The 19,573-nt window shown below is 35.2% G+C and overlaps 1 protein-coding gene across 1 annotated transcript; it reads right to left on the reverse strand.

Moving 5' to 3' along the window:
• Positions 1-10,943: 10,943 nt before the first annotated feature.
• On the reverse strand, positions 10,944-15,425 carry LOC110704611 (monocopper oxidase-like protein SKU5). The gene is made up of 9 exons (XM_021882418.1): positions 15,016-15,425; positions 14,576-14,685; positions 14,204-14,474; positions 13,979-14,114; positions 12,823-13,189; positions 12,276-12,641; positions 11,971-12,049; positions 11,600-11,817; positions 10,944-11,343 (listed from the first exon to the last, which is right to left on the reverse strand). The coding sequence occupies exons 1-9, from the start codon at positions 15,157-15,159 to the stop codon at positions 11,253-11,255; spliced, it is 1,782 nt and encodes a 593-aa protein (XP_021738110.1). The 5' UTR covers positions 15,160-15,425; the 3' UTR covers positions 10,944-11,252.
• Positions 15,426-19,573: the final 4,148 nt, after the last annotated feature.

Below are 19,573 nucleotides of genomic sequence, written 5' to 3' on the forward strand. Positions count from 1 at the left end.
CTTATCAATATATAATAAAAATCGATTCAATGTGCCTATTAAAGAAAAAAACGATTCAATGTGTGTGATTATTAATGTTGGAGTAGATTAGTAATAATTGCTCAAATATGCATTAACAAAAAAAGTTTATATAGGACTATAGGACAAAGATTTAAGATTGATTAAATAATTACAAAAGGCTTGTTTGGGGCATCACCTTTTACTTTGATAAAGGTTGGCCAACGTAAATGAAGAGAGAATAACACACAACTTGGCAAACATGATCCAGTGACAAAGTGACGGCCCAACAGATAAATACCCTGGGACCAAATTTACATCGCACCCAGATTATGCGAGCCCAATACAAATTTTTTATATGTGGCAAGCCTTCACATAAGGCCTAGCTCCTTCTAAGGCCCAAAAAATCATAGACCCAAACTTCTGATCCCGTTTCTCTCGTTGTTGAAATTGAACCATTTTATTTCGAACTTTAATGGGTTCACATTCACTTAACCATTTGTATTTTTGTATTTAGAACATTAAAGATATGATTTTAATTTTTAATGTTTAATTTATTTTCTGTACTTTAAAAATTAAAGGTCACGACCTTACTAGACAGGATCTCTTCTATAGGCTCGTACCTTTGTATCCTTGAGTACAAAAAAAAAAAAAAAAAAATAAAGGTCTAATGCCTCTTTAGGCCTTTCTTGGAACTCCGGATATAACCTAGAATCATAATCTTGTCGGGTCCGAAAACATTCTTTGCAAGCCAATTTGAAGGCTATTACGTGAAATAGGACCCACTTTCGGAGCTTTCGGGATCCAAAGTAAAAAAATCTCAAGACTATAGAACTGCATCTTTAAGTCATAATTATTGTTTCATTAATCGGTCACATAAAGGTCCATGGCGACCTTGAGTCAATGAAAAGAGAAATATACATAAACAGTGTAAAGGCATACTACAATTCAAACAATCCAAGTGGCCACCCAGAGTGTTATGGTCCATAAGAAGCACCTAGAGCTGTCAATTTGGGTAAATGGGTCGGGTTTGGGTCGGTAAGAGTGGGTCGGGTAAACTCGGGTCGGGTCAATTCGGATTAATTCCATAACCTATGCGGGTCGGATTTGGGTTGGGTCATGCTTGAGTCAGGTCACGTCGGGTCATACTTCTGATCCGGTTTGGGTAGGGTTTAGGTCGGGTTAATAACAGGTCGGGTTATATTCGGGTCGGGTGAACAATAGATCGAGTTTAATTCGGGTTAAAACGGGTTATGGTAATTCTATGGTTCGGTTCAAGTCAATAATTTACTGGTTAGAATCAGATCGGGTCATTCTCGGGTTTGAGTCGGGTTCGGTTCAAGTCAATAATTTGCGGATTATATTGGGGTCGGGTCATTTTCAAGTCGGGTCATTCTCGGGTTCAAGTAGGGCTTGGTTCAAGTCAATAATTTGCGGGTTATAATCAGGTTGGGTCATTTTCAAGTAGGGTCATTCTCGGATTCAAGTCGGGTTATGTTCAAGTCAATAATTTGCAGGTTACAATCAGGTCGTGTCATTTCCAAGTCAGGTCATATTCGGGTTCAACTAACTATAAATAGATAATTATCATTTTTATCAAGCTAATTTTTTTTTTCTACTATATATATACTAGGGAATTATAGTCTGTAATTTAGGAAGATAATTAACTCCTTTGAACATACAACAAATATATACTATATTTAACTCTTAAATTTGAGGATGACGCTCCTTTCTTTTGCTGTCCTGGACCGACTTGGTCTCCCTAGACAAAATTTTTGATAAAAAATAATAAGGTGGTCTAAATTGCATTTAAGGTGATTTGAAATCGAGTCAGAACAATTTGGGTTGATTTTAGGTCGGGTCAATAACAAGTTGTGTTAATTTCGAGTTGGGTTACTAATAGATCGGGTTGAAATTTTGGGTTGAGTAAGTATAGGTCTGGTAAAATTCGGGTCGGGTCAATAACAAGTCGAGTTGAATTTGGGTCAGGTCAATAACAAGTCGGGTTGATTTCAGGTCGGGTTTTGTAACAGGTTGGGTTAAATTCGGGTCGGTTTAGGAATGGTTCGGGTTGAATTCAGGTAAGGTTAGTAACAAGTCGGGTTAAATTTGGGTTAAAACGAGTTTGGGTCAATTTCGGTTCAAGTCGGGTTCGGTACAAGTTAATTAAATTGCCCGTTGTAAACCGGTAAATTGGCCGTTTAAAAGCAAATTGTGTGGTTCCAGACACCCAATTGGACTCCCGGAATTTATTAGGGACCATGGTAAACATTTCGGCAATTTTTATTTCTGGGCGAAAAAAAGTCAAAAAAATCCAAAATTGAAGGTTTTTGAGAAAATTTGAGAAAATTTGGGTTTTTGAGAAATTTTGAGAAATATCCCCAAAATATCCACGTTTTTTGAGAAATTTTGGAGGTTTCAGGGCCCGATGTCGAAAAGTCTTGAAATTCTGTGGGATACATCTCGGGGTCATATAATGCCGTTTGGAACCATATATGATCATTATTTGTTGTCATAAATGTTTGTGGTAGGCTTGAATTAATGAAATCGGTGCAAGTTGTAAGCCGGTAAATTGGTAGTTTAAAGGCAAATTGGGTGGTTCCATCCACCCAATTGGACTCTCAGAGGGAATTAGGGACCATGGTAAACACTTCGGCAATTTTTATTTTCGGGCGAAAAAAAGTCAAAAAATTTCAAAATTGAAGGCTAATATCCACGCTTTTTGAGAAATTTTGGAGGTTTCGAGGCCTAGTATCGAAAAGTTTTGAAATTCTAGGGATACATATCGGGGGTCATATAATGTCGTCTGGAACCATATATGATCATTATTTGTTGTAATAAATGTTCGTGGTGACTTGAGTTAATGAAATTAGTGCAAGTTGTAAACCAATAAATTAATCGTTTAAAGGCGAATTGGATGATTCCACCCACCCAATGGGACTCCCGGACAGTGTTAGGGATCATGGTAAACATTTCGGCAATTTTTATTTTTGGGCAAAAAATGGTCAAAAATATTCAAAATTGAAGGCTAATATCCACGATTTTTGAGTAATTTGAAGATTTAAGGGCCTGGTGTCGAAAAGCCTTAAGATTTTAGGGGATACATCTCGGGGTCATATAATGTCGTTTGGAACCATATTTGATCATTATTTTTTGTTATAAATGTTCGTGGTAGGCTTGATATAATGAAATCGGTGCAAGTTATAAACCGGTAAATAGGCTGTTTAAACTTTAAAGGCAAGTTGGATAGTTCCACCCACCCAATTGGACTCCCGAAGGGTATCAGGAACTATGGTAAATATTTCAGTTTTTATTATTTCCTGGCGAAAAAAGTAAAAATTCCAAAAATAAAGGCTAATATCCACGCTTTTAAGAAAATTTTGTAGGTTTCGGGGCCCGGTATTGAAAATCCTTGAGATTTTAGGGAATAAATCTTAGGGTCATATAATGTCGTTTAAACCATATATGATCATTATTTTTTGTCGTAAATGTTCGTGGTAGACTTGAGTTAATGAAATCGGTGCAAGTTATAAATTGGTAAATTGATCGTTTAAAAAATTGGATGGTTCCACCCACCCAATTGGATTACCGGAGGGTATTAGGGAACATGGTAAACATTTTGGCAATTTTTATTTAAGAGCCGAAAAAAGTCAAAATTTTCCAAAATTGAAAGCTAATATCCACGCTTTTTGAGAAATTTTAAGGGTTTTTGGGTCCAGTGTTGAAAAGTCATAAAATTCTATGGGATACATCTCGGGGTCATATAATGCCGTTTGGAACCATATATGATCATTATTTGTTGTCATAAATAATCGTGGTAGGCTTGAATTAATGAAATCGGTGCAAGTTGTAAATCGTTAAATTGGACGTTTAAAGGCTAATTGGATAGTTCAACCCACCCAATTGGACTCCGCGGGGTATTAGTGACTAAGTTAAACATTTTGCAATTTTTATTTCCGGACTAAAAAAAGTCATAAAATTCCAAAATTGAAAGCTAATATCTACGTGTTTTGAGAAATTACGATGGTTTTGGGCCTGGTGTAGAAAAGTCTGGATATTTTAAGGGATACATCTCGACTCATATAATGCCGTTTGGAACTAGATATGATCATTATATGTTGTCATAAATGGTCGTAGTAGGCTTGATTTAATAAAACCCTATTAATTTGTAAACCGGTAAATTGGTCGTTAAAGTCAAATTGGATGATTCCACTAACCCAATTGGACTCTTGAAGGTTATTAGGGTCCATGATAAATATTTCGACAATTTTTATTTCCGGGAGAAAAAAGTCAAAAAATTCCAAATTTGAAGGCTAATATCCACGCTTTTTGAGAAATTTGGGAGGTTTGGGGGCCCGGTGTCGAAAAGGCTTGAGATTTTAGGGGATAAATTTCGGGTCATATAATGCCGTTTGGAACCATATATGATCATTATATGATGTCATAAATGTCGTGGTAGGCTTGAGTTAATAAAATCAATGCAAGTTGTAAACCGATAAATTAACTGTTTAAAGGAAAATTGGATAGTTCCATCCACCCAATTGGAAGCCCGGAGGGTATTAGGGACAATGGCAAACATTTTATAATTTTAATTTCCGAATGAAAATAAGTCAAAAAATCCAAAATTGAAGGCTAAAATCCACGATTTTTGAGTAATTTTGGAGGTTTCGGGGCCCGGTGTTTAAAAGCCTTAAGATTTTAGGGGATATATCTTGGGGTAATATAATGTCGTACACTATATATGATCAATATATGTTGTCATAAATGTTCATGGTAGACTTGAGTTAATGAAATCAATGTAAGTTGTAAATTGGTAAATTGGATGTTTAAAGGCAAATTGGATGATTCCTCCTATCCAATTGGACTCTCGAAGGGTATTAGGGACCATGTTATACATTTCAGCAATATTTATTTTCGGGCGAAGAGAAGCAAAAAAATTCCAAAATTCACGCATTTTTCAAAATTTTGAAGGTTTCGGTACAAGTGTTGAAAAGTCTTGAAATTCTAGGGGATAAATCTCGGGAAATTGGATAGTTCAACCCACCCAATTGGACTCTGCTTAGTATTAGTAACCATGGTAAACATTTTTGGCAATTTTTATTTCTTGGCGAAAATAAGTCTAAAATTCCAAAAATTAACGCTTAACTTTTTGATAAATTTTGGTGCCTACTTTAAGGCCCGTTGTCGAAAAGTCTTGAGATTTTAAGAGATACAGATCGGGTCATAGAATGTCGTTTGGAACCATATATGATCATTATATGTTGTCATAAATGTTCGTGGAAGGCTTGAGTTAATGAAATTGGTGCAAGTTGTAAACCGGTAAATTGGTCGTTTAAAGACGAATTGGATAGTTCCACCTACCCAATTGGAATCCCGGAGGGTATTAGAGACCACGGAAACATTTTGGAAATTTTTATTCTTAGGCGAAAAAAAGTCAAAAAATTCCAAAATTGAAGGCTAATATCCACGCTATTTGAGAAATTTTTTAGGTTTCCGGACCCGGTTTTGAAAAGGTTTGAGATTTTAGGAGATACATCTCGGGGTAATATAATACTGTTTTAAATCATAAATTATCATTATATGTTATCATAAATGTTCGTGGTAGGCTTAACTTAATGAAATCGGCGCAAGTTGTAAACAAGTAAATTCGCCATTTAAACGCAAATTGGATGGTTCCACCCACCTAATTGGACTCCCGGAGGGTATTAGGGAACATGGTGAACATTTTGGTAATTTTTATTAACAGGCGAAAAAAGTCAAAAAATTTCAAAATTGAAGGCTAATATCCACGCTTTTTGAGAAATTTTGGAGGGTTCGAGTCCTGGTGTTGAAAATCCTAGAGATTTTTGGGGATACATCCCGGGGTCATATAATGCCGTTTGGAACCATATATGATCATTATATGTTGTCATAAATATTCGTGGTAGGCTTGAGTTAATGAAATTGGTGCAAGTTGTAAACTGGTAAATTGGTCGTTTAAAGGCAAATTGGATGGTTCCACCCAACCTATTGAACTCCCTGAGGGTGTTAAGGAACATGTTAAACATTTCAACAATTTTTATTTCCGGGAGAACAAAAGTCAAAAAATTCCAAACTTGAAGGCTAATATCCACGTTTTTTTGAGAAATTTTGGAGGTTTCGGGGCCCGGTATCGAAAAGATTTGAGATTTTAGGGAATAAATTTTGGGTTCATATAATGTCGTTTGGAACCATAAATGATCATTATATATTGTCATAAATGTTCGTGGTAAGCTTGAATTAGTGAAATCGATGCAAGACGTAAACTGAAAAATTGGTCGTTTAAAGGCAAATTGGATGGTTCCACCTACCCAATTGGACTCCCGAAGGGTATTAGGGATCATGGTAAACTTTTTGGCAATTTTTATTTTAGGGCGAAAAAAAGTCGAAAAATTCTAAAATTGAAGGCTAATATCCACGCTTTTTTAGAAATTTTGGAGGTTTTGGGTCCCGATATCTAAAATCCTTTAGATTTTTGGTGATACATCTCGGGGTCACATAATTACTTTTAGAACCATGTATGATCATTATATGCTGTCATAAATGTCCGTGATAGGCTTGAGTTAATGAAATCGGTGCAAGTTGTAAACCGGTAAATTGGTCGTTTAATGGCAAGTTGTATGGTTTCACCCATCCAATTGGACTCCCGGACGACATTAGGGATCATTGTAAACATTTCGCCAATTTAAATAACGGGTGAAAAAAAGTCAAAAAATTCCAAAATTGAAGGCTAATAATATCCACGCTTTTTGAGAAATTTTGGAGGTTTCATGGCCCGGTGTCGAAAAGTCTTGAAATTCTATGGGATACATCTCGGGGTCATATAATGCTGTTTGGAACCATATATGATCATTATTTGTTGTCATAAATGTTCGTGGTAGGCTTGAATTAATGAAATCGATGCAAGTTTTCAACCGGTAAAAATGTCGTTTAAAGGCCAATTGGATGATTCCACCCACCCAATTGGTTTCTCAGAGGGAATTAGGGACCATGGTAAACATTTCGACAATTATTATTTCTGGGCGAAAAATAGTCAAAAAATTCCAAAATTGTAATCCATGCTTTTTGAGAAATTTGGGATGTTTCGAGGCCCGGTGTCGAAAAGTTTTGAGATTTTATGGGATACATATTGGGGTCATATTATGCCGTTTGGAAGTTGGAACTATATATGATCATTATATGTTGTCATAAATGTTCGTAATAGGCTTGATTTAATTAAATTGGTGCAAGTTGTAAACCGGTAAATTGGCCGTTTAAAGGCAAATAGGATGGTTCCACCCACCCAATTGGACTCCCGGAGGGTATTAGAGACCATGGTAAACATTTCGGAAATTTTTATTTCCGGGCAAAAAAAAGTAATAAAGTTTCCAAAATTGAAGGCTAATATCCACGCTTTTTGAGAAAATTTGGAGGTTTCGTGTCCCGGTATCGAAAAGCCTTTAGATTATAAGCGATACATCTCGGGGTAATGTAATGTCGTTTGGAACCATATATGTTCATTATATGTTGTCATAAATATTTGTAATAGACTTGAGTTAAAGAAATCGGCGCAAGTTGTAAACCGGTAAATTGGCTGTTTAGAGGCAAATTGGATGGTTCCACCCACACCAATTGGACTCCCGGGGGGTATTAGAGACCATGGTAAACATTTTGACGATTTTTATTTCCGGGCAAAAAATGTCAAAAAATTCCAAAATTGAAGGATATATCCAAGTTTTTAGAGAATTTTTTTTTAGTCTTCGGGGCCCGGTGTCGAAAAGTCTTGAAACTCTAGGGAAAACATATTGGGGTCATATAATGTCGTTTGGAACCATATATGATCATTATTTGTTGTCATAAATGTTCGTGGTAGGCTTGAATCAATGAAATCGGTGCAAATTGTAAACCAGTAAATTGGTCGTTTAAAGGCAAATTGGATGGTTCCACCCACCCAATAATTGGAATCCCGGAGGGTATTAGGGAACACGGTAAACTATCGGCAATTTTTATATCTGAGTGAAAAAAAAGACAAAAAAAATTCCGAATTTAAAGGCTAAGGCCCAAACGGGAGAATTTCTCCTGGAAGCGGAAGAACTTTTGAAATTGCGCGAAATCCTCACAAGGGTTTATGGACAAAGAACGGGGAAACCCTTATGGATTATATCTGAAGATATGGAAAGGGATTTTTTTATGTCAGCAACAGAAGCCCAAGCCCATGGAATTATTGATCTTGTCGCGGTCGAATAAAATGAATAAAAAAAGCGAAAGATTTTAAATTTTATCTTGTTACTGGGTTTACCATATTCTGGGTTTAATATTCTATTAACTAGAAATACTTTCGGTTAGGATTGATCTAAACCAGCCCATTATGTATACGATTCAGCATGCCAACTATTAAACAACTTATTAGAAACACAAGACAGCCAATCAGAAATGTAACGAAATCCCCCGCGCTTTGGGGATGCCCTCAGCGCCGAGGAACATGTACTAGGGTGTATGTGTGACTCGTTCCGATTATGAGCTGGAACAAAAACAAAAGAAATAATTTTTCCAGTATCGTGAATGGAATAGTATAAAACTCCTGTCACTATCTAAAACGAATAAAATGAAAAAGATCTATTCATCTATTGAGTATGAAATTTATGGTTTCTGTCAGTCTAAATCGGATTTAAGATACGACAATTAAAATTTCCCATTGGTAGCGAACGTTATCCATTTAGCGGGGAATCCTTTTTAATATCCACGCTTTTTGAGAAATTTCGAATGTTTCACTGCTCGGTGTCAAAAAAACATTGAGATTTTAGGTAAAACATCTCGGGGTCATATAATGTCGTTTGGAACCATATATGATCATTATATGTTGTTATAAATGTTCGTGGTAGGCTTGAGTTAATCATATTGGTGCAAGTTGTAAACCAGTAATTGGTCGCTTAAAGGCAAATTGGATGGTTTCACCCAACCAATTGGAATCCCGGAGGGTATTAGGGACCATGGTAAACATTTCGGCAATTTTTATTTTCGGGTGAAAAAAAAGTCAAAAAATTCCAAAATTGAAGGCTAATATCCACACTTTTTGCGAAATTTTGGAGGTTTTAGGTAGAGCTGTCAATTCGGGTAAACGGGTCGGGTTTGGGTTAGTAAGTGTGGTTCGAGTCAACTCGGGTCGGGTCAATTGAGATTAATTCCGCAACCTATGCAGGTCGGGTTTGGGTTTGGTCATGCTTGAGTCGGGTCACGTCGGGTCATATTTCTTATCGGGTTTGGGTCGAGTTTAGGTCGGGTTACATTCGGATCGGGTAAACAATAGGTCATGTTTAATTCGGGTTTTCACGTGTAAAAATGGGTTAAGGTAATTCTCGGGTTCGAGTCGGGTTCGGTTCAAGTCAATAATTTGCTGGTTAGAATCAGGTCAGCTCATTCTCGGATTTTAGTCGGGTTTGGTTCAAGTCAATAATTTGTGGGTTATAATCAGGTTGGGTCATTCTCGGGTTCAAGTTGGGTTCGGTTTAAGTGAATAATTTGCGGGTTATAATCAGGTTAGGTCATTTCCAAGTCTGGTCATTCTCGGATTCAAGTCTGGTTATGTTCAAGTCAATAATTTGTAGGTTACAGTTAGGTCGGGTCAATTCCAAGTCAGGTCATATTCGGGTTCAACTAACTATGAATAGATAATTATCATTTTTATCAAGTTAATTATTTCCTTTGACTATAATATATATGACAATATACTAGGCAACTATAGTCTATAATTTAGGAAGATAGTTATCTTCTTTGGCCAAGCAACAAATATATATTATATTTAACTCTTAAATTTGAGGATGATGCTCCTTTCTTTTGTTGGCCTGGACCAACTTGGTCTCCCTATACAAAATGCTTTGATCAACAATAATAAGGTGGTCTAAATTGCATTAAGGTGATTTGAAATAGGGTCAGGAACAATTTGGGTTGAATTTAGGTTGTGTCAATAACAAATCGTGTTGATTTTGAGTCGGGTTAGTAACAGATCGGGTTGAATTTTTGGGTCGGGTTAGTAATAGGTCTGGTTAAATTCGGGTAGGGTCAATAACAAGTCGGGTTGAATTTGGGTCAAGTTAATAACAAGTAGGGTCGATTTCGGGTCGGGTTTGTAACAGGTTGGGTTAAATTCAGGTCGGGTTAGGAACGGGTCGGGTTGAATTCAGGTCAGGTTAGTAATAACTCGGGTTAAGTTCAGGTTTTGACGGGTTAAAACGGGTTTGGGTCAATTTCGGTTTAAGTCGGGTTCGGTTCAGGTCAATAATTTACGGGTTACATTCGGGTCGGGTCATCTCTAGGTCAGTTCATGTTCGGGTTCGTGTCTCACATACTCGGGTTAACTCGGGTCTAGGGTTGGTTTCAGGTCGAGTTTGGGTCACCATTTTTCGGGTTTAAATGGGTCGGATAATAACCGGGTTTGAGTCGGTATTTCGGGTCGGGCAACTTTTAACAGCTCTAGAAGCACCCAGGCTTATTTCTTTTTCGGTTTAGGAAAAATAAAAAAATTGTCCAAAGCTAAAGGTTAGGTTAATCCACAAAATCAGAGCAATTAAAGTGGTTGTTGAATTTCGTGAGGCTGCCACAAATAGTGGAAAATTGTTCTAGTGTTTCATAATTTATGTCTTACATTTTGTTATGGTCACTAATTGTGTAGGACAAAAGACATCGAAAAATTGTAATTCAAACGAGAAATTGCAGATTTGCAGTACATTAGAAAATAAAGGGGCTGTTCAGCTTCATTCAGACTTTTGCAGGAAAACATTATACTTGTATAAGGTTGTTACAGCATGATAGATAGTACTTCTGATTTCTGACAACTATAGTCAGGACTAGATGTATGCTTCCTGACGCATAGCGACAAGAGTAAAAACAGTTAGGGATGTTGTATCCAGAACCTTCTTCAAGAATGACAAGGAACTTATAAACATGACATCTTGGTGACAAGGAGAAGAACTCTATTGAGTATGGAAATTTAGACAAATAAATAGTCATGATTACATTTGATAAATAAATCGTGGAATAGAAAGAATGATTACTCTCATGAATTAGGCTACTACAGAGACTCTGGGAGCATTAAGAGTATTAAAAAAAATCTAAGATATAAAAAAAGGGGGGGCCGAAGAAATGTGGATATCCATATTGACAAACCTAAAAAAGAAAACATGCACACTCTAGAAGCAAATCTCACCAACAGACCATGCTCCCGAAAACTAAACAATCACATCCATCCGGGTTATAATGCCTCAATGGAAATGAAATATGGTCGCGCATATCATCAACAACGTAAAGATGAGCTGGATAGGATTTATGGCTGCAGAAGAGATATCTTGAGGCCTGTACAGAAACAAACAGCAAAAAAAAACGTTATGAGTCTCCTTGTACATTCAGATAAGCAGACAATGAGAGTCTGGCATTGACTAACAGTTGGACAACAAACAGGCCGGGGCAAAATGTTGATAATACCCTCACTTGAATCCAAGAACAATTAGCTCACTAAAGGTAGTATCTAAGACATTTTGCCCCATTGGTTGGATAACTTGTTAGGCAAATACAGAGTAAATTTATGGAACATTGGGGTACAAGAACATACTTCTGCAACTTCTTGAGTGCACCGCAGAATAGGACATTGTCAGGAGCAGGCAGCTCAGTTTTCAACGCCAACTGTGGATTGCCTGCGGTTTCTGGATTGACTACCCTGATATAGGTCTCTTGTCCAAGATACCATGAGTCAAGGTTTGTAGTTCTCAAATTCCAAACACCGACATTATCGAGTGAAACCAAAATAGCAGTCCAAGCCCCAGGATAAACCTACAGAAGGGAATTTCAAGGTTTAGTATTTTCATAAGATGAACTTTTTTGAACTTACTGGTATCTTTCAAGTTTTCCACAGCTTGATTGATTTCAAAATGGAGTAAGATGAAAAAGGAAGCATGGATTAGTAGAATAAAACAAGATCGATACCTGTGCTGTGGTACGAGCAATTCCATCCCATTTGTTGTATGTTCCTCTACTGTTATTCGACCACTCACCATAATCCATACTGTATTGAAAACATCCAAAAAAATTAAGAATGGTTAGTACAGATAATATATAATCACATAGTTGTGTTCTCTTCACTTGAAAGAATAAGATAAAGGGTAAGATTAAGATGAACCAATAAGCTCACGCTCAGATAAAGGCTACTCAACTTCAATTCACAATTTTCGAAAGTTCGAATAAGTAAACAGTGACATAATTGGAAAGGCTAAAGAAGTGAGGATCCTTACCCAACCACGAAAAAGTTGTATCCATCAAGGTGGTAAGTGTGGACCTTGGACGCATTGTTTTGAAGGATGATCTCCAAAAATCCCCTGTAAGTACCATTGATAATTGATGTTTCCATGCGAGGGGCCCCTGTCAAGGGTTTGTGGGGAAAGTCCATCTTATAGATGCCTTTCAAATGGTGCTTATCAGCAAGCCTCATTGGTGTGGTAGGATTGACAAATGAAACCCCATTAAGTGCGGTGCGTTTTTTCCCACCTATCTTCACAGGGGGCTTGTTTTGTATGAGGAAAACATCAGTCACATTTATGTCACCATATCTAAAGGAACCCTGTGGGTTAGGACGGGCACCACTAGCAGACACATTCCACCTACACAATATGACCACAGAACATTTCAGCTCACATACATGGTATAGAAAGAATAACTAATTTTCTAATCATTTCCTAACACAGTAATGCTCTAGGTAGAAGTAATTTATATATGTACTAAAAACTGAAAAGATCCGACATCTGAAGCGTATCACATTTAAGATTAACTTTAAGGGCAAACCTGATTGATCTGGCCTGGTTCATGGAGAATGTCTTGTCATTTTCATCTTGTGGAGGGTCTGGGAGGGGGCCGTGTGCCTTTCCTTTGGAATTTGAGTAACGCAAGATTGCAACACCAGTAACTTTCTGCCAAGTCGTTTGATTGACCATACGAGCACTGGCGACTATGTAGTAATCAGAGCTGGCATTTTGATCAGTTGTTAGCAAAAATGAGTAAGATTGTCCCGCATGAATGTCCAAGCTAGTGTAATTTTGCTGCACAGTGTAGGATCCCTCAACTTCTGCCAAAAGCAGATTGTGGCTCTGAATTCTGAAGTTCAAGCTAGTTGAGACTCCAACATTGTGTACACGAAGACGGTATGTTTTCCCTGAAAATATTGTTGTTAAATGTTAAGCTAACATAAATAATCATTTGGACTTAATCCGACACTGGTGTAGATAAATCAAATACAGAAAAAACAAGCAAGAGCATTCCCAAGAACATATAATTTCTATAATCCACATGCAATTAGTGAGTGAAAATTTCCCTAATTATTTTGGTTTATAGGAAGCCTCAAAAGAGCGTGATGAGACAGGACGCCTTTCGAAATCCTGGATACAACCCCCCAAAATCTTAACTAGCTCCGATAATTAAAAGTACAAGTTTAAACAATTTTTTAAAAAGCTTCAATAAGATTATCTTAGTTGTCATGACAGCAAAAAAGTTGAAAATTTAAATTATTGTGCAGGCAAATAGGGTCCAACACACAAAGAAGGAAGACAATATAACCATAAGCAACAACAATAACCCCACCAAAGAAATAAAATTACCATTATAATGAGGTTTAGTCAGCAAAAGAGTTATTAATAAAAATCAACATTTAAATTAAATATAATAGGATTCATTCATACAGTGTATGAAGCACATGGCTTCTGAATTAAGCAAGTGAGGCACAAACTTAGTCAACACATTATGTGGAAAACACTAAAAGCAAAAGAACAACTCTAACCCAGGAAGCAGAAATCTTGACCAGCCAAATAAGGTTAAACTCTCAAGTAAGCTCTTTTAATTAACATTATTCACAGTTAAATATAGTAATAACATTCAATCAAATATAACATGCAATGAACTTAAATTTCCAAAAATAAAATTTAAAAACTAAGATCTTATGATTTACCTGGATGAACATCTATAATTTCATAATCAATGCCATCAGGAACACTGTTATTATATTTGTAAGGACCTTTTCCATTAATAAGAACACCATCTGGCATTCCTAGAGATTTGCCTCCATTAAGGGTTTTCCTCAAATCCTGAAAATTTCAAAGTTTTCACTCAGAAAAATGCATACATTACCAAGATTACACATTATGCTAAACTAATGGGTGTTTGTAACACTAACCGAGTGGCTCTTAGAGTACCAATCTCCGATCATGAGGATGATATCGGCCTCGGGCGTGGCGAAAGGAATCGCAATAACTGGACGATTGTTGATAATAATTCCACCATAACCACCAGAAGCTCTTTGGAAATTGAGAGAAGGGAAGTAAAAGAAACTCCCAATTTGATCCTTAACTTGGAATTGGTAAGTCCAATTCCACTTAGGAGGAATTGGGCAATTAGTTCCTAATACTCCATCTTGCCAGTGAGTTCTCCTTTGAAATACTCCTGCCCTGTAGTGTTGCCAATATTATACATCTTTTTTATATAATTAATATGGTACTCATATTCACTCAAATTATAACCAAAAAATGAAAGGAAATTGAAATGTTACCATGTCATTAAGAGTTCTTCATCCAATTTGTTGTGCACATTAACAACTACATTGTTGTTAGTAGTGACATTGATGGGAGGTCCTGGAAATTTACCATTAATAGCAATGACCTACATGCAAAAAAAAAAAAAAAAAAAAAAAAAAAAAAAGCCAAAAATTTTCAAAAAAATTCAAAAAAAAAAAAACAAATAAAAGCTAAGAACTTTAGCAAAATTGCAAATCATGAACATGAACAGTTCAATATAAAAGATTGCAACTTTAGATGTTTAATGGTACAAATTAAAGCACATTTTATAGATCTAGATTAAAGACTACTTATTTTTACATAAATTTGAGTAAAACCTATCATTTAATACAAAATTAAAGCAATACCCAGATAATTAAATGAACAAAAAATTGAAATTTTAAGCAAGAAATTAGAAGATCTGATGAATGTAAACCTGCTCAGGAACACCCAATGGAGAAGCAGTGATGTATGAGACTTCAAAATCATAGTAAACAAAGGCATCACCAGCTGAAGATAAGCTCACTAACACTGAAATTAGGAGCCCAATTAACACTATGGTAGTGCTAGTTGAAACCATTTTATTTTTCTGTGTTCAGAAAAAATGGAGGTTTTTCTTTGATGTTTTCAAGAGTTTAATGCCAAATTTATTTGAGTTTTGTGTGTTTACATTATCAGCTTTTGGAGAGAGAAAAGCAGAGGCAGGGGAGCAAGAGAGAGAAAGAGACAATGATGAAATTGTTATTTACAGAATATGAGGTTTTTTTTATGGGGCAGAAATAAATAATCGTTTTTTTTCTTCTTTTTTACGAAAAAACATTTTTTAATAAGGAAAATGCTACACCCCATTTATTAAAAATTAAATTTGAAGTATGGTATAAGTTCACGTAAGCATAAACTTTACATATACTAGTCTCTTCTTATATCTAAATTTTTGTTTAGAAAATTTTAAGCATATGTGTTTTGTTTTCACATTTGTGTTTGGTAGTTTTGGGAATAAATGAATATTGAAATTCATGTTTTTTTTTTTTTTTTTTTTTTTTTTTTTTGGTGTTCCACCCGGTTCACCCTTTGGGCTAATCCGGATTCGGGGATCAGTTCTGGGTGGTTAGGTTCCAGTCCCCTCCCGATTGTTGTTGCGGGGGATCGAACACGAGTCCTCCCTACCAAGTGTAGTCTCAATCACCACTACACCAACAACCAATTGGTGTAGCAAAAGGGAATTGAGATCGATTGTGCATTGTGGTACATATTACAACAAATTGCATACTTCTTTTTTATCATCACGATAATTTTTACTCGTATAATTATTGTTTTCGAGTTAGCTAGAACTATTTGTACAAAATATTTCAAAAGTATATCTAAATGAGGAGTACAATAGCTTTTTTACTAAAGAAGTAAAGGTAATATTTACATGCACCAAAAAATTAAATAAGTTGCAAAGTTTTTTAAAAGAAAAAAAAAAAAACCCTTGTTTATACATTATTTACTAGAAATTTACAAGCTTAAAAAATCAGCAATGTTTCTATAGACAAAATAAAATAAATGCATCTTTGTCCTATGAGGTAAATGAAAAGCATTTTGTTACTAAAGTAATTTAATTATGACTTTTTCTTAATTATGATACGAGTACTTTTTAAACAATATGCTATGCTTTTAGAATAAAAAGGTAGATATCCTTGTTTAGTAATTACCTTTCCAATTATCTTTTGAGATATTCATATAACCATGCATCGATATTATGTTGGTAACAAGCTTTTTAACTCAAAATGAATTAGCAAAATGAGCAATTTTTGTCATTGTCTTATGGTTTAATTTGGCGCTTGGTCCACAAATTGATAATTTTTAATCTTAAATGAAAAATATACATTTACATTTATATAATCCATTAAATATTCCAACAATTAAATACATAAGAAACATCTGATTTGTTTTTTTTTTTTTTTTTTTGAGGAAACATCTGATTTGTTAAACAAGGTTATCTTGCACAATACATTAATTACTAGTTTGTGTTCATTAATTAATATAACTACAATATAATGATCAATAATTAATATAATTACTAGTTTGTGTTCATTACTAGTTTGTGTTCATTAATTAATACCGGCTAATTTTAATTATTAAAATGATCAATAACCTTATCGGAATAAGGAAAAGAATTAAAATGTCAATAGAGAAAATTACGCCGGGGCAAGAGCAAACACATCGAGAAGAAGATATAATTAAGAAAAACAGTTATTGATTAACTATAATTATTATTTAAATCAAATATTAAAAAAAATAAGGGTAGTTGGATATAGGCTAGCATTTGTCGGTCATGATATAAGACTATCTTGGTGGAAGAATAATGAGAGAGAAAGTAGCATGGCAATTGTTAATTGACAGCAAATTGACAGGTCAGATACTGTTATTAATATTATTCCGGCTTTATCTTACTGTTTTATATTATTTGTAATATTTAGACACTTTACAGTCATATTTTATATCAAGTCGTTGCAAATAATATGAAAAGAAGATAGTATTTTTCTATTGTTACATTTTAACTGTACGTGTTGTTAGATTTGTCTTGAACTGAATTTACAGTATAATATTTTAAAGTATTTATAATTATGAGTATTATTCAATACTCAAATTAAATTGAATATATTTGTGGCTAAAGATGTGTATGGAAGAGTGTAAAGTTGGAGTGTGCTGTAGAAAAAATGGGAGAGAAAATAGGTAAAGCACACGCGCACTTACCTGATTGACCGTTGCTTCCTAGCAAAAGGGGGACCTTTTTTAAAAACAGTAGTGCCTTTTCTATTTTGTTCGTTAAATAATGAGCTGTATTATTGTACATGCGCCCTCATTCATCTCCTCCTGTTGCATCATGCACTGATCATCAGCTATTTGTTATTATCCGTCCACTTTCCCTTTTTTTGTGCATACATTGCTTTTCATCTTTTCACTGTTAGCTCAACGGTCGACCTAACTGTTAGTTTATGGAATATTTGAATGTCACTGTAATTTTTAAGAATGTAACTCAGCAAGTCACACTGCATCTCTGCTAGGAGGGAAAAGGCATAAGCTCATACTCCGTCTTGTTAGAGTTGCTACTAATAAAATCACGCCAAGATAAACTCATACTCCGTACTTCATATAAGGACTAGTGTCTAGTGATTAATTTAAATTTAAGATGTGTTTTATTCACCTAATTTTCACTTATATGAATGAATAGGGCTAGTGCTATATTCTTTCTGAACTTATTTGAATATATTACATCTGAAGTAAGTGATAATAAAGTGAATTGAACAAACATTTAGTTCAATTTAATAACTTAAGATAAATTTAGTTAATAAAATTAGGTGAACCGTTTGTCGGGAAAACATGAGGTCTCTAATGATCAATAGTAACAACAAAAAAATTGTCACAAAAATGATTTAGTGGTAAAAAAAAATTTGAAGAATGAAATTTTAATTGTCAATTGCTTGGTACCATTTAATGAGTGTCACATCATTTGAATACTACTCTTTGTAGTTTGCGTTTGTGACCTTTAACATTTTTGTGTGAAATTATTTCTCCCTTCCTTTTTGAGCAAGTTACAATTGCAATGAATTTTAATGGTTTATTTTATTTCCCTTTTAATAACAAAATTAAATTAGAAAAACTCTAATAAAGAGACAACTTTAGTGATAGTTGAGACTTTTTTCCCCCTTTGTTCTTAATTATATGTCTTTATCCACTGATTATGAGTATATAATTAATGGAAAAGTATTACATCAAAGAATTAACATTGTGGAACAGAGGCCATCACTTGGAAGAAAAGCATCAAAGTTGCGGAGAAGAATTAGATTTCATGCCAAATTAATGCATAAAGCTACAAATTGTGGTTATAAAGAATTAAAGATTATGTATAATAATTGTATACAAGTATATACTAAAGCTGTTGACAAAATTATGTAAAGATGGACAACGAAATTATTGGTACAAGATTAATAATGCATGTAATGTTTTGTCTATTTTTTGAGGCATATCCATATGATGATGCAAAAAGTGTATAGAAGCAGATAGCCAGACATTGGCAACTAGGGGTGTACACCGGTCCAAAACCGGACAAGACCTAGACCGGACCTGTTTGGACCGGGGACCTGAATTGGGTAATTATGAGGACCGGGGACCGGACCTGAATTAACAGGTCCGGTTCCGGGCCAGACCTGAAAAATCAGGTCCGGTCCGGCTTTGGACCTGAATGGACCTGTTTTGTGTCTTTTTCGTTTTTTTTTTAATACAAAACCTGTTGGACCTGCATATGGACCTGCATATGGACCTGTTTTGTGATTTTTAGACCTGTTGCATAATTTAATAATTACATACAAACCAAAATTATCAATTACAAAACTACATAAAGTCTATAAAGTCCCGATTCTCAAACACCAAAAATACAAATGAGTCCACCTAAAATACAAATAAGTCCACGAAAACTCAGTTTCAATTTTTCAGAGTTTGGTTTTCTTCTTTTTTTTTTTTTTTTTTTTTTTTTTTAATTACGATTTTCCCGGGTTTCAGGTCCGGACCTGAAAACCCCGGGTTTGGACCGGGTCCGGACCGGGACCGGGAACCTGGATTTTTAAGAACCGGGACCGGACCTGAATCAACAGGTCCGGATCAGGTCCAGTCCGGTTCAGGTCGGTTCAGGTCCGGTTTCAGGTCCGGACCAATTTTTGTACACCCCTATTGGCAACAAGGTCCAGCCAATTAGCCAACGCAACGAGCCCACCATACATGCATGCAACCCTCTTCTCATATCATGCATGATTATTTTCATAGTCTTAATTTTATTAGTAAAACTTAGGTACTATGTATATTGTTAGCGTTATGGAGGTTGTCAAATTACTAATATTCCATCTTATTTTTGAAATGTTAATAACGGTATGATAATTTTATAGAGTGTGTTCTATATATTTACTTTGATAAAGATTAATTTTAGGCCTAACTTGAGCTGATTATGTCCAACC

The sequence above is a fragment of the Chenopodium quinoa genome, unplaced genomic scaffold (assembly GCF_001683475.1).
Source record: "Chenopodium quinoa cultivar QQ74 unplaced genomic scaffold, ASM168347v1, whole genome shotgun sequence".
NCBI classification, from domain to species: Eukaryota; Viridiplantae; Streptophyta; class Magnoliopsida; order Caryophyllales; family Amaranthaceae; genus Chenopodium; species Chenopodium quinoa.

Bases quoted from the DNA above. Each gene is read 5' to 3' on its own strand.
- LOC110704611 (XM_021882418.1), bottom strand. From the start codon at position 15,159: ATGGTTTCAACTAGCACTACCATAGTGTTAATTGGGCTCCTAATTTCA. The intron at 14,475-14,575 runs GTAACATTTCAA...GCAACACTACAG, and splicing joins GAAGAACTCTTAATGACATG to GGCAGGAGTATTTCAAAGGA. The intron at 14,115-14,203 runs GTTAGTGTTACA...TGAAATTTTCAG, and splicing joins GGTACTCTAAGAGCCACTCG to GATTTGAGGAAAACCCTTAA.